Source organism: Lissotriton vulgaris, chromosome 4_1 (assembly GCF_964263255.1).
Source record: "Lissotriton vulgaris chromosome 4_1, aLisVul1.2, whole genome shotgun sequence".
Classification (NCBI taxonomy): Eukaryota; Metazoa; Chordata; class Amphibia; order Caudata; family Salamandridae; genus Lissotriton; species Lissotriton vulgaris.
The window spans coordinates 1,639,977,207-1,639,993,007 of record NC_141691.1 but is presented as its reverse complement, the minus strand read 5'-3'; the positions used below and the strand labels follow the sequence as shown (position 1 = coordinate 1,639,993,007).

General features: G+C 42.2%; 1 protein-coding gene across 1 annotated transcript in view; it reads right to left on the bottom strand.

Annotated features, from left to right (window-relative positions):
- The window catches only part of LOC147724345 (uncharacterized), a 2,209,372-nt gene extending 2,193,960 nt beyond the window's left edge, over positions 1-15,412 (bottom strand). Inside the window, exon 1 of the mRNA XM_086966996.1 lies at positions 15,275-15,412. Within this exon, the coding sequence (XP_086823122.1) occupies positions 15,275-15,412 (138 nt within the window). The remainder of the gene's footprint in view (positions 1-15,274) is intronic.
- Between the last annotated feature and the right edge of the window lie 389 nt (positions 15,413-15,801).

Genomic DNA, 15,801 nt, shown 5'->3' with positions numbered 1-15,801 from the left:
TAATGAGTGGATGAGATGACCTAGTCATATCTTTGGAAATGTGTAGTTCACCTGAGGTGTGAACAAGTTGTTCACTGGGAAACATCCTTTACAACAGAACCGTTACAACGCGGTACCGTTACAACGCAGGATTTACAATGAAAGTCGTTACAACGACTTTCTCTGGAGGGCGCTCTAGGATAGGGGATAGTTTAATTTACTATCCAACATCTTCCCTACTATCCACGTGGACTGGAGTTGGAAAAGTAAATTAAACTATTCACTATCCAGCGCCCCCCAACGCAAGTCGTTGTAACGACTTGCTTTATTAAACCTGCGTCGTAAAGGTACGTGTTGTAACGGTACGCGTTGTACCGTCATACATCCTGTTCACTCCATTGACCCAAGTACCTGGTGTATGATGAATTGTGCAAGGGAAATTATGCAATATCTAACTCCGTAGGACTCCCACCTATATCAACAGGGCTGAGAAGTCAATGTGTGGAACATTTTTCATAGGTATTTTCAAGTTAAATGATGATGCTTTCAATGTCAATTTTTTAAGCACAATTTGTCTTTCAATCCCAGATACTATACACTGTACATAGGCCAGCAAAGTACAGCACAGTACAATATGTTGCTGCCTTCACAACCAAGACACAGGCTGAGGCACATACTTTGTGGGTAAATGGGGAAGTGGCCTACCATCATGCCTGCTTTTCTTATGTACATGCAATAGCTCTCCAGCTGTGAGCCACAAGGAGAAGCAATACCATTCTATCTGACTGCTAGTATATTAAAATACAATCCGATTTTAACAGTAGAAAATTCATCATCTATTATTATAAAAAAACACAAATATTAACAATTTTCACAAACAGCAGGTCACAAATATTTTTGGTGCTGGTCTGCAATGTGAAGTTCAGACTGAACTTTCATGATGAGGATGTCTTTGTGGGCAATCTCTCTTACTCTTATTCAGTAGCTGCTGCTCTTCTTAATGGGTGGTGGGGCGAGTGTGGGGGGCGGGTTTGAATAACCACAACAACAAAAAAGAATCTACCAGCCACTGCTGGATGGCATGTTAAAAGGGGAAGCACATGCACTTTACTAGAGCCATATTTCTGGGCCCCAAACCTGACAGTTTTGGGTGACTTTAATTTTCACCTTGATAATACGGACTTGAAATCCTCCTCAGAACTTCTGGATGCACTATCTTCATGTGATCTTTTACAACTGGTCAAACACCCCACCCATCAAGCCGGTCACATTTTGGACGCGGTTTTCTCCAATGATGTGAGGCTCCAATCAGATGTTCCCATCCCATTATCCTGGTCGGACCACTTTGCTGTCCCTCTTGAACTTTCGATTACTCCTATCCCTACTAAGAAGGCCACCTCCTCCAATATTATTTTTAGGAGAAACCTGAAGAATCTTACTAGCACCTCGCTGGCCCCTTTTATGGAAAATTTTAATACAGCTCTTTTTGATGACATCAACTCAGCTGCTTCGGAATTTTCTAATGTTATTAGTACAGCAGTTGATGTACTGGCTCCTCTCTCTTCTTGCTATAATGCAAGAAAGAAACCTGCTTCACCTTGGTTCTCAGAACCTCTTAGGCTTATGAGACAAAAATGTAGGAAGCAAGAAAGGATATGGCGGACGACTTGGAACTTTTATGAGAGGGAAAAACATAAACAGCTTTTAAAGGACTATAAGCTTGAGATAATCAGAGCTAAGCAAGAACATTTTGCAAATATTACTTCGGCTCTTTCCTCTCCCAGGGATCTCATTAAAAATGTGGACTCGCTCTGTACGCTTCAGACGCAAGACCCTGTAGTAGGTACCCAGGAATTCTGCTATCAGATTGCTAAGATCGCGGACATTTATAGGGATCTTGAATCACAAAGATCCTCTACTCTTCCTCCGCCTGCCCCTCTCCTTCCTGTTTCGGAAGAGACTCCTTCCAATACCCCAAAACGCTATCAGATTTCCGCTGCTGTCTCACCAGGAACTCGACCTTCTTTTGATTAAGACTAGGTCTGGATCCCCTCTTGACCCTTGCCCCCTTAAAGTCCTAAAGGAGTGCAGAGATCCCCTTCTCCCTCCCCTGTTGGACATCATGAACAGGGCCATGAGAGAGAGCATCTTCCCATCCCAATGGAAGAATGCAGTTGTTAAGCCCCTCCTAAAGAAGGCTACTCTTGATCCTGAGGTGTTCAAGAACTATCGCCCTATCTCCCTGCTCCCGGCGCCGGCAAAGATGCTGGAGTCGCATCTGAATCAACATCTGACGGCCTTTCTTGACTCTGCGGATCTCTTAGACCAATCCCAGCATGGTTTCAGGAGATACCATAGCACTGAGTCAGCCCTTACAGTCGTTTTGAATAACATTCGCATGGAGGTAGACCAGGGACATTCCACCGTCCTGGTTCTCCTGGACCTCACAGCGGCCTTCGATACCCTTTCTCCCTCGGTCTTAACATCTCGGCTGAGGGAGATAGGGGTGAAGGGAGCGGCCTTGGGTCTGTTATCCTCCTTTCTGGACCAGAGGGTTCAGAGGGTCAAGTTGGGGGAGTTTCTATCTCCATCCCTTCCTGTGCAATGCGGCGTCCCTCAGGGGTCGGCATTAAGTCCGACCCTATTTAACATCTACGTGACGCCGCTTGCCAGGTTAATTAGATCTTATGGGATGGAGGTAGTCTCCTACGCGGACGATACACAGATCATGGTGTCCCTCTCCCATCTTGGGGACCCGCCCCCGCTCAACTTTAGGAACTTCATGCAGGCAGTGTATCAGTGGATGATTCACAATTCGCTAAAGTTGAACGGGGAAAAGACTGAGATCCTGGTGTTCGGCTCCAACATAAACATCTGGTCACCTGAATGGTGGCCGCCTGAGTTGGGGTCCTGTCCCACTCCCTCAGACTCAGCACGGAATCTAGGGGTAATTGTTGAACCTTCTTTGTCCATGGCCTTGCAGGTAAACAGAACAGTTGCTACCTGCTGGGGAATCATTAAGATTCTCCGTAAAATAAAACATTACTTGTCCCTTCAGGCTCGGAAGCAGGTGGTAGTAGCACTTGTTGCCTCGCGCCTTGATTATTGTAATGCCCTTTACATCGGCATGAACAAGAGTTTAATCTAACGTCTCCAGACTGCTCAAAATGTGGCAGCTAAATTTGTTCTTGACGCCCCTAGATTAGCGTCATCAACGGCAGCCCGATTGAGGCTAGGATTACTTTCAAGACGCTTTGCCTAACCCACAGTGCCCTTTCTCGAAAGGGTTCGGATGGGGTTAGGAAACTGCTGCAGCCCTATGTCTCAAGTAGATCGTTACGGTCTTCCTCTAAGAACCTACTTGTGGTCCCCCGTTTCCGAACTAGCCGATGGGGCGGGAGGGCCTTCTCTCTAATTGCCCCTAAACTATGGAATGCTCTCCCTTGTGACATTAAATCGCAGGTCTCTGTCCCCGCTTTTCGCAAAGCATTAAAAACCTGGCTGTTCGTAAAGGCGTACCCGTAGATATTTTTGTATGCTTTATATATTTCTTTTATGTTAGGCGCCTTGACGCCTTCGGGCTAAGTTGCGCATTATTAGATTCTCTTCATTTCATTTCATTTCATTTCACTACTGGCTAGCAGAAGAACCCGATTCCCCAGGGGCCGGTGCACAATGCCAGGCTCCTAGATACCAAATCCACCTTTTATGCATGGTTACCCTGTATTTTTCTCCTTTGCAGAACCATGCTTATGTTTCTGGGTTTAGAACTCTGTACACTTAACCCCTGCTAGCCAGTAGTAAAGTGCATGTGCTTCCTCTTTAAACATGATTAAGTTGACTCCTTATTGGCATATTGAACTTGTCTATAGGTCTCTAGTGTATGGTAAAAGTGTACATAAAGCCTGGATGTTAAATGCCACTAGACTAGTGGAGTGTAGCACCTATTGTGCTATCCACTACAGTGGTAGTTCAAACATGGCTTCTGGTCTACCATTGTAGCCTGCAAGCAGAAGTGAGAAAACTGCAATTCAGACTGTCAAAAAATCATATGAAGAGTCATAACCTCCCTTTTAGCTAATATTAAATCACTCCTATGTAGGGCATGTACCCTCAAAGTAGTGCACATGATATTTAAAAGTAGGACATGTGGTAAGTTAACGCTAATAGGTCCTTACAGTGAATATCACTCGAAAGCTATTTTCTCTGTAGCAAAGCTGGCTGGCCCATAGTGAAACAAGGGAAGCAATTTCAGATATTAATACTGTGTCTCCAGAATAAGCCCAGCCATAAAAATAATGAAACAATGATTTTTAATATCTGATAAATCCAATTCAATGGTGAAGTTGGATTTTTACAAACATTTTAAGGGAAAGTAACTTTTAGAAAGTTTCTATTTCCCTGCCTGAAGTTCCTGGAGGCTTATTTGAATTGGCTCTCCACCTTCTTCCAGCCAGTGATTAGCCTTGAATAGATGTGAAATAAATGTGAAAAACCTCTGTGAGAAATTGGGTTATTGGTTGAGGGTCGATGAAACTCTTCTCAAGCAACAACCATAATCCTGAGGGTAAAACACAAAAGTCACTAAATTAACTTGTGCTTATCCCATGTGTAGCATGGCACACAAGTAGTCAGGCTTAACTTAGAGACAATGTGTAAAGCATTTATGCACTAAGCAGCAATAAAGTGAAAAACAATACAAGAAAAGCCCCACATCAATTTAGAAAAATAGAGTAAAATTCATTAAATAAAATGACACCAAAATAACAAAAATCGAATCGATAGAACTGGAGACATCGAATTTCGAAGATTTAAGAAGAAATAGCACCTAGAATCAAATAGTGCCAATTATAGATATCTGACACGCTGGACCGGGAGCAGGTCAAAAGTTCAGAATGTCCACGATAGAGCGCAGGCCGGGGACAGGACTCAGTTTGGTCTACTGAAGCAGTATCTTGCAATTAAAATAGGGAGTCTGCATTGGCCTGCACTGCGTCGAGGACTCATCGAACAAGAAATGTGATGTGTGGTCCTGCAGCGAGATGTGTTGCGCTTAATCAGTGCTGTTGAAGCTGCTGATCAGAAGCTGTCAGGCATGCATCAATAAGCATCGTGCTGCATCGGGTCGATCAAGCCGCTGGGGCTGCGTCGCGTTGGTGCTGGTGTAGCCACTGCTTCATCGGTTCTAATGTAACCACCAATCTGGAGCTAGCTAAGCAGGGTCTTGCATTGAGCTGCATCATGCTGCATTGGTTGTCATAAAGCCACTGGTCAGGAACCTGTTGTGTCCCTGTAGCTCAGAAGAGGAGGTCAGTCAACAGACACTTGGTGGAACTCCTCGGTTCCAGCAGCAAAGCAAGCCTCCATCAGCTGGGCAGTCCTTAGGCTGCAGTGCAGTCCTCAAGCAGCAGGTCAGTACTTCTTCTGTAGTCTCCACAGGTTCAGGAGTGTTCTGACAAGTGTCTTCCAGGATTCAACATTTAAACCTGGTGTCAACTTTAAAGTGGAAGAAATATCTACACTTCGCCCCCATAACTGGCCCTGGAATTTTCATCCTTCCCTTGCCAGGTCCCCAAGATTTCAGGGGTAACAAAAGGCTAGTGTGACTTTCTTTGTGACTGCATGAGGCAGCCCTAATTAAAGTGCAAGAGTAGTAGGTGAGAGCTTTGACCCCACCTATCTTGTCATGATGGCGCATCCTGCCAACAACCAATCCCCCTTTGTGGCACTGACTTGGAGGAATACACATAGTCCAAGTGCCAACAACAACTAGTCATATGTCCCAGTACACAGCCTGCAGACATCTAATAGTGAGGACAAGAAAGTGGCATTTTCAGAATTCTGACTTAAAATTCGACTTTACTATTAAAGAGGATTTTAAATTACAAATATTTAGAGATCAAACATGATATTCCTACCTGTTCCCAAGAAAACATTATAGCTGAATACAAGAAATAAGGTAATCCAATGTTATCCTATGGGAGAGGTAGGACTTCCAATAGTGAAAAATGTTTTATTCATGATTCATAGCATACGAGCCATAGTAGAGATTGCATCAGAAACAAGCACTGGCGTTGCCAATAGGTCTCGCAGTAGGAAAGTTTGAGCTATTGGTTTTCTAAATGACATTTTATTTTTTAGTTTTGTGATTTACAATGCCCATACTTTTAACTTTTTGCATTAGGAAAGTTTGAGCGATTGGTATTGTAAATGACACTTTTTTAATTTATGTGTTGGTTTTGAAAATAGCAAAATTAATAGCTTTGTCAGTTACAATGTCAATAGTTTTAACTTTCGCAAATGTGACACCTATAGCATTTGTAATGCAATGTGTGTTGTATTTACGTGACTTAGATGTATTGATATTACAAACAACAATGGCTTTTAATTTTGTAAATAATTAATACTTAAATAAAAGTTATTGTAATTTATAATGGCAATAGCTTAAACGTTTGTAAATAGATTTTGTGAAGATTATGTTCAGTGTATTTTATTGTGACGAAAATCCAAGAACATTGCATTTGCACCTACACACACATATGTGTTGTAGCACTGAGTGGTGTGAGGGTGTGAGGGTGAGGGGGTGTGAGGGTGAGGGTGAGTGGGTGTGTGAGTGTGTGAGGGTGAGTGAGGGGGTGTGAGGGTGAGACTGTGTGAGGGTGAGGGTGTGAGGCTGAGTGATGGTGAGAGGGTTGTGAGGGGGGTGAGTGAGGGTGTGAGGGTGAGGGGGTAAAGTTTGGAAAACAGGTTCTGGGTTGGAGGGGAGATTGTACCAATCAATTGCAGTGCTGTGTAATCTACGCTCTCTGTCATAATTTTCTTTGTCACTTACAGTATCCCCTTTCCCTCGTTGTTAAATAGCTAACAGTATCAGTGCATCAGCATTGTTGCAATGCCTTGTGCACTCCTCTTTTCTCGCACCCCCCTGAATACGGTGTTCTGTAATTGGTTACCGCTGGAGGCGTTTGGTAAAAGCCAGTGGAGTGACTCCTCCTGTCTTTAATTAACAGAGCGTTGATCAGCTTCGCAAATTGAATTCTCAAAATGTTTTATTAGATTTAAAAGTTGCAACTCTATCTTGAGAAGAGGGAGAGCTGGACTTGTGGGATAGTTACATGGGGAGGTGTGAAATGTAGTTTTAATCAATATGAGGATGTAAAGGGAGATGGTATGTGTTAGTAGGTAGTTTAGATGGGTTATAGGTAGTGTGAGGGGATAGGTTTTTGGTTTGGGGCACAAAAGAGAGAAGCAAATTATATTAAAGGCTATTGCCACCATTTTTAAAACTTAATATGAAGCCTAATTTACCTGCTCCTTCACATGCCGCAGAATATGTGTTTTTTAATATAAAGTTATAAAAAAAGTCAGCATCACTGCATAGTGTTAAAAGGTTTCTGCGTGTTCGATAGAAAGAGCTCTTCTCCTGAACTCCTACAGGCTGTTAACTCCAGACGGTAAATGTGTCTTAAACAGTGTAAATAGCCCCAGACCACCACATGTTGGAGTGAAGCTTAAATAACTTTAGAGACAATGTGGCAGATTTACCCTTTTTTACGGTCAGTGGAGAGAAACCTGATTTGGCCAGAATAACACGTTGTTAACCAGAGGCCGTTATTTTAACTAGGTGTCTACATTAGTGGTTCAGGTGAGGCCTCAAAAACTGCTTGATCACAGCAATCCCTATAAGAAGTGTGGGACCCCCTCCAAGCTCGTTGTTGCGGAGGCGCTCGAGTGAAAGCTTGGGGGGGGGAGAGGGTGTGTATGTGGAGAAAAGAGAGTTCTTCCCCTTAAGGGACACCGGAGCACTTTGAAATGGAAACAGTGCCTGGAACGATGAGGTTGAAACACAAACCCCGGGTGATAACCAAATATGCCATAGGTCCGCTCCTGTTGCCTCACAAACTGCGTCTTGATCACAGCGTGAAACAAGAACATTGTGTAAAAAAACAAGATTGTGAATGAACAGAAGTGATAAGGGTATGAAGGCGATAAGGACCAATCTGGAGCCAGGGAGAGGTACCTACTTTTGAATAAAATGTCGATGAAAATGGAGAACACAATCTCCCTATCACAGGGGAAACTTCTAATAGGGTATCATAAATCACTGAATGTCTGAACTAGAAGGGTTCCAACTAAAGGGCCAAATGTAAATCAATGTTTCGGTATAGAGATAAAAATGGAAAAAAGGTAGTGTGAAAAAAAAACAGCTAATGATTAATCCAGTAAAGGTATAAAATAGATGAGTAAATGGATACTTGCTTGAGGGAAACATACACTGAGACGAACAGAGCTCCATAAAAATAAAGGGCCCACCAATAGCAGATGAGTCTATCAAATGTCTAGCTGCAGATTGCTTGGAGCATAGTCCTAGGATGAAGTAGCCAAAAAGGTCTGTCCTACGAAAAATCTAACTGTACAGCCATGACAAGAGTGAAATGAGTCACAGCTGAAAACATAACGGCTGTGGGTGATTTAGGCCAAGGATGAGAGAACGGTAAAAATCTAAAAAGGCTAACTGCTTGAATCCCTGCAGTCAAACAAGCAGACGCTGACTACGAACCTAACAAGACTCACCTGGAAACGATACAGGACCGCAGGACATCAGGAAAACAGATTATATACCAATTGCTAAATCCGACAAAAGGGGAACATCGGAGTACAACTAACAGGGAAAACGTACAAAGGTCTAGAACTACTAGCAGAGAAGCTATGTCGGTAAGGGTCATGAAAACGGTCGCCATGTTGGGAGAAAGGTGTTCGATGTAGACCTGATAGATCTCGGGGGGCCAATTACAAAGTCCAATCTACTGAATGGGAGAATAGACAAATACGGAAATGTAATGAATACAAGGAATATATGGAAAGTGGCACTGGGGATATATAAGAAACAAGTGCTAAATGAAAAGAAGATAAATAAAGCGAGATGACCTACATAAGAAACTACGGGAAACAAATAAGTTATATTGGTGCAGAGATGGAAATACCTTTAGAAATAGGAAAGACGAAAGCGCCATCAAGTGAACAACTGAAGGATTAAACCTAAGATGGATAACATTGAAGTAAAAGTAAACCAGGGGTCAAACAGAAGAAAAACTAGAGCGGCCGGGAAACTGAAAGTACGGCTGGCCACCGGCCAGCCATGAATAATTAGGGGAGGAGAAGCCGCACAGCACACGCTGGGAGAAGCCCTTTGATGTGCTGTGCGGTTGTGAAAAAATGCAATTAGGAGGGAGGGAGGGAGGCTGATGCGCGTGCTTGTTTGGTCACGTGATTCACGTGAACTTAAAGAAAACCGCACCAAGAAGCCCTTGGTTTCACGAGGATTTTGAGCACTTGCATTCTCGCTCCGCTCAATGCGCTTGCGCGCATTGATAGGTCGCGAGACCTAAAAACTGTGTATTACAGAGCCATTTGTCATAATTAATATACAATGATGCAATTAAGAAAGGAGAAAGAATAAGGGGGTATGAAGGGAGGAGAGGAAGAGAAAGAAATGAAGAATGAGAGGGAGGTAAATAAAGACAACCAATAAACAATTCACTCAGTTTGGTCTATCTCTTGCTAAGTAAGAGACTCTGTAGAAGGTACACTTAACCACACGGATACATAAGGTGTTCGATTGGTGTAGCTGGGCATATGGGCAGAACATTTTCAAGCAAGGAGGGCAGGGGCCCAGGCTCAGTCTGGCAAGAGCTGCCAGGGCAATCATCCACCAGTCCAAGATAATTTGTCAGGGATCCTAAATGTCCCTAGGGCTGGAGCGGGGAGGCATCAGCTCCCAGTATGCATCAAGTAGTTCCTGGCAAAGGGCCGCATTGTGTGACCAGCTTTCCCTAGTGGAGCATGTCTTCTACCCCAATGCATCACCACTCTATGATTCGCTAACAGCAGCAGCATTGCCGTCAGTCAGCGGGCCTCTGGGGGAACTTCTTTCACATAGCCCAGTAGGGCAACAAGGGGCGTTCTCTCCAAGGCGTGGCTGGTTATACTTGTGATGTCTTTAAGTATCATATCCCAAAAGTCATGAATCTCATGTAACTTCCACACCAAATGTAAGAAGTCTGCACATGGTGTCACGCAGTGCACTCAGTGTGTATCATCTATTAGTCCCATGCACTGTAGCCACACAGGTGTGAAGTAGAATCTGTATAAACTTGAAATGATTCAGTCTCAACCTGTAATGTGGAGATAAGGCCTTGGACTGGGTGCACTGTTCCTCACGGATTGCCACATTAATGTCATACAGTTAGATCTGACAGGCAGAAACAACCCTAATCGATGCTGCCTACTACATGCCATTGTAAATGCACCAGGTCAGCCCGCGCGGGGAAGGATTAGTGAGTATCTCTTCAAGTACTGTGAACTCAGGAGGGGCTAACGGATTGATGCTGTCGAAAGTGTGCACTGCCGCTTCTAATTGGTAATGAGTCATGGCATCCAGGAGGGGTGCTGTGAAGTCCTGAAAAATATGGTGATAGGTGACAAAAGAGTTATCAGGATGTGCCATACCAAAGGAAGTGAGTTTTAACACACAATGAAATGCCGGCGTTTCAGCCCCTGAGGTTGCGAGGAGCAGCAGATGCCCCAAAATCGGCACAGACGGGGCATACACATGAGGCAGGTGTGCTCTTTTCCACGGCTCATTCCATGCCCAAACTGTGCATGCCACCTTGTCCATCCATGCAACCTACGGGGATGGCCAAAAAGTGTGGTCGGAAGTGGGCACGGGTCCATGTGGTCCATCTCAGGAGCCGTATGAGGCTGAAATTGAAAAGAGAGCAGCCAGAAGTGCGGAAAATAAGTCTGAGCACTAGAATTTATTAGTTCTTCATTACCCAAAGATATGAAACTTAAAAGTACATGTCCAACTTTTAAAAAGCACTTATCCTGCCACATGCACTGTTTAGGGTCTGCCTAAGAGATAACATATGTATTAAAAAGAAGTGTTAGGTCTGGTAAAAGGTTTATTTTGACATGCCAAAATGGCAAGTTAAAACTGCAAAAAGGTTGCAATAAGATCATTTTAAAAAGGCTACTTAAGTGAGTGGCACAATAAATGCTGCAGGCCCACTACTAGCATTTAATTTAAAGGATTATGTGCACATAGTACTACTTTACTAACGAGTTACAATTAAGTATAAAGTGCCAATTGGGTGCAAGCAAATTTTACCATGTTTTAAGGAGGAGAGAACAAACACGTTGGCACTTGTTATCATTGGTAAAGTGCACAGAGCCCTTTAAGCCAACAAAAACAGATTCAGAAAACAGGAAGGGTGAAGACAAAAAGTTTGGGGGTGACCCTGCAGAGAGAGCGAAGTCCAACAGCTTTGCAGGAGCTGGCGACTGTAGACATCCTTTATGACACCTACAGTAACAAATTCTGCTTGAGTGTCAAATCCTACTTGCCAGATCTGCTGGGTACACACAGAAGACTTGGTGTGCACTTGAAAGGGAGAGAACAGGATGCCAAAACAATTCTTGTGTCTACAGAGTCTGCTTCCTGAAGGACCCTGCTTTTCTTCTACCATACTCAGGGTTTTTTGTGGGTACATTACCTGATCCAAACTGGATTTTAGTTTTAGATATCGAAGGACACAAGAATTAAAATACTGTACTCCCCGAAGACACACACACCCAGCCATCACTGCCCAGGTTTAGTGTTGCCAAAGATTTTCACCATCTTAAATATTCCATAAGATACAGCATTTTGTGCCTATTTATAGTAAGGCAAACTAGAACTGGGATAAAAGTAGGTAGGTGGTAGCCAAGGATTGCTTACTTCATTAGTTAACGAAGGGATAAGAGTAAACGACACCCACTAGCTTGTGCCAGGTATAAATGTGGCACCTTAAAGCACCCACTTCAGAACAATTTCTGGACCTACAGAAGATCAGAAGAGGACTGGACCTGCTGTCTGCAAACTCAAATGAGCTCTAACGTTCTGGAGGTACTTATTCTTGTACGTGGACAAAAAAGTAGAACTTAAGGGTTAGTTGGCTGACATGGATCTAGACTGGACCCTGCTGTTGGCCTCTGCTTGACACTTTGTGAGTCTCTAAGGGCCTCCTCTGGTGTCCTGAGGGGTTTTACAAGTGTACCCAGTGGTGGATTGGGACTTAAAACTTTAAGTAAGAAGATAAAATCTTTGACCAGAATGAACTTAGTTGATGTATCTGACCCACGCTCCAACGCAGTCAGCCTCAAATTTGCTTTGGTCCCCGTCTACTGCAACCTGTGACTACCACTGATGTTTTGTGCGTTTTGATACTTTTTCTACTGACAACTTTAAATATTTATATCTCTGGTTCCTCTTTGTGGATTTTTGTCATTTGTGTGTCATTTTGTTTATTAACACTATTTTTCCAATTCAGTTTAAGACTTTTATTGTTTTGCATTTTGACTTTATTACTTTGTGGGCACTGCATGAATACTTTACACATTGCTCTAAATTAAGCCTTTCTGTTGTGTGCCATGGCTGCCAGGAGGTTGAGGGTAGGTTAATTTAGTGTATTATAGGGTTTACCCTGATAAGGCTTGAGATTATTCTTTGTAGTGTGCATTTGCTTACCGCAAATAGTAAACCAATTCCTTTTAGGTTGCTTATGCGAAGAGTGGCAGAGGGGTAGAAATTTCAATTTCCCTGTCTCAGCTTGTTCACAACAGACAAAACAAACTGCCAGTTACAGCAATTCATATAGTGCTAAACTCTTTAATAGCTGCCAAATCTGCTCTCTCTTCCAAAAAAGTTTCCATTCTAAGACACAAAAATTGTTCAGCATTCCAACAGCAACTAGACTCAATTGCTGGTTGGCCTGGTTATCATCACCCCATACAACACTGCTGAACAATTAGGAAAAAGTGATTTTATTACCTGAGGGGGACTCTAGTTTCACATAGATCCTAACCACACATGGATACCTTCACCACTCTTTAACTTCATAAATATACAAATGGCAATGGTTTGGGTTTCCCATGTCATCAGGAAATATAATCATGAATTTACTCAGAGATAGAATGAACAGACCACTCTCTCATTTCATCCATTGTTCTCTATTTATTTACATACCTGCAGTAGGAATCAACTGGTTAACAGTCACATGACAAATATCAAGGAAGCCCATAGGTCTGGCTCATTTATCTAATTTTGCAGACTGATTCCAGCCAAACCAGCAGCTAATAGGCACAAACAGACCCCTCCAAATGACACACAGAAGGTAATAAAATTATTACTCAGCAAACTAAGTTCAGAAGAGGAAAAAAACTGTTCTTCCAGAAGGAGTTCAGGTCCAAGCATGGCCATAAGTCTTACATAGATAAGGATATGTTAGAAAATAGCAACCTGCTTGGTGACCAATACCAGACACAACGCCTTGGCATTGTAAGACTACGAATACTGGAAACGAAGCAGTGTAAAAATGCAACACAGAAAATGAGCCATCTCATGCAATGCACTTACAATCTGGAACAACATCTCATCACAAAACTAACTTTTTCTGCCACTTTGGAAGGGAGCTGTAAAGGCATCTCATAGAATTTCATAATCAGCACAATTTCTATTATCTTCACACAGTAAATAATCTATACCCTATTGCCAAACTTGCCTTAGCCTCATGTACAGTGCTCTGTTGGTCATATGCTAAGCTTGAGTTACAGCACTATAGAACTTCTCACAGCCTATGCACAATCGTACCTTTTAAAAATACGTTTAGGTAGCTTGCTGGCAACAGCTGGGACCAAAGTGGTCTCCTACCAAGCTATTATTGCTTAAATAGATCATCAAAACTTTGTGATTTTCTGACTTAAAGAGTATTTGGGGATAGATATTCCAATACCCTAAAAACTGCCTAAAGTTCCAAATGACAGTGATATCCTTGTTATGCCACTGAGCTTTCTTATCATTCCCATCTCATTCTTTTTTTATGTTTCTAACACAGACCCTATGGCATTAAAATAAAAAGACAGGTGTGCAATGTACAACTGATTTTCCGTTGACTTTTGATGAAATTATCCGATTGCATGAAACATAACTATACACCCCGCAACATAAAATAGGCAAAACTGAATGTGCATTGTAAATCTGCAACAATACCCGCAAAACAAGGGGCTTTCAGGCAGCAATAAAAATGTAAGGATAACTCTTGTGATTAATGTTCCTGTTAGAGAGTGATCTGAGCTTTGTCTAGTGGCAATTTTGACTCACTGTAAAGTAGCACAGAGGGTTAATATGCCTGCTGCAAAGAACAGATCTATATTTTATGAGGATAGTTGAGTGGATTCGTGAAGCCAGCTTTTACCAGCACTTTAAAACAAAATAATGTATATGAGAGGGGCTAAGGCAAGCTGAGGTGCACTTTTGCTGGGTGGTACTGAGGTAATCCGAGGAGGAGGCCATGGGGTAGGGCGCCAAAAAAAAGACTGTCGCACTGGGTGCCACCAGCGCTAAAGCCGGCCCTGGTTACAGGAATTTAGTGCATTAATCTGTTTTAGGAGGACTAAGGGACAGGCTATGGGAAACAATGTTTCCACCCTAACTCAAGGATTAGAGCGACATTAGTTGTGTATCAAATGTATATACTTTCTGTAATGGTATATTCATACCCAATGTGCTTGAGAAATGAGAAGTCAAAAGGGAAATTAGGGCTGAAACATTTACCTTTTGTTGTTAAACCAATTTCAAAATTCTATGAGCATGAGAATAATGATATCTGTCTTGAAAATATTATTTCAAATACACTAAAGCAAAATTATTACCAAGACATAAATAAAGTGTGTCCTGTTGGTACTGAAGGATAAAAACAGAAATGTACAAAATCAACTTCATTTTGCAGCCAACATCAGCAAAACATTTTCTCTGTACTCTTGTGGTTCCTTTAGTAATGATATTAAAATAATTAAATGTGGTCAATAAAGTAGAGTATGCCAGGCATTCACATCTGTCAAAACCAGAAGTGTACCACAGAGCTGAAATAAAAAGTATTGTTTTTTTACAATGTTGACATTGGTGCATGAAATGTTTTATCGGCATATCTGGATAATGACATTTAGGAAAATGAACTGCAATAAACATAGTTGCTGTGATTCTCTGCCAAAGGTGAGCATTTCACGTCTTGAAATCATGCATAATAAATACCATTATTTGTGGTATTATTTTAGAAACTGGAAAGCAGAGGGCAGATTTGAAACTGAGAAAAATCAGTACGGATGCTCTGCTAGGATTTACTGTGGATTAATTCACTTTTAGGACATACAAAACAAAATGTAAAAACTGGATAAAATATAAAAGTGTGAATCATACCTCACTGACTGCGTGGTCGCGATCAAACATCGCCTTCCTCAGGTCTTCTTGCAGAGAGCTGATTATATTGTCCTTGGCAGCCAACTGAGACTTAACATCCTCGCAAGTCTTCATTTTGATATCGATTTGGCTGACCATAGGAAAGAACAACATTTAGTACCGTCAGTCAGTGGGCATGGATTCATTAACTAGTGTCTCTTCCTAAAATAATAAGCAATTTCATACAAATTTGAGCGAGAGGAATTGTAGATGAACTGAATCATGTGTTGGTTCTGTAAGATAAACTACGACTGAACACTTGCTTAACTTGTATAATGTGTCTTTACATCTTACAACGAAAGGTACTGTACAGTCTTAACAAATACACATTAAATAGGGAAAGGGATTTCCACTTTTCATTGTCTCGCAATAGGAAAGTGCCGCTGCCATTATGGTGCAAGTTTCAGAAGAGTATCCTTCAAACCACCATGAACTCTCAGCTGCACTGTGGGTAGGTTCAGTTTTTAAGACAAATCTTCAAGTGAACT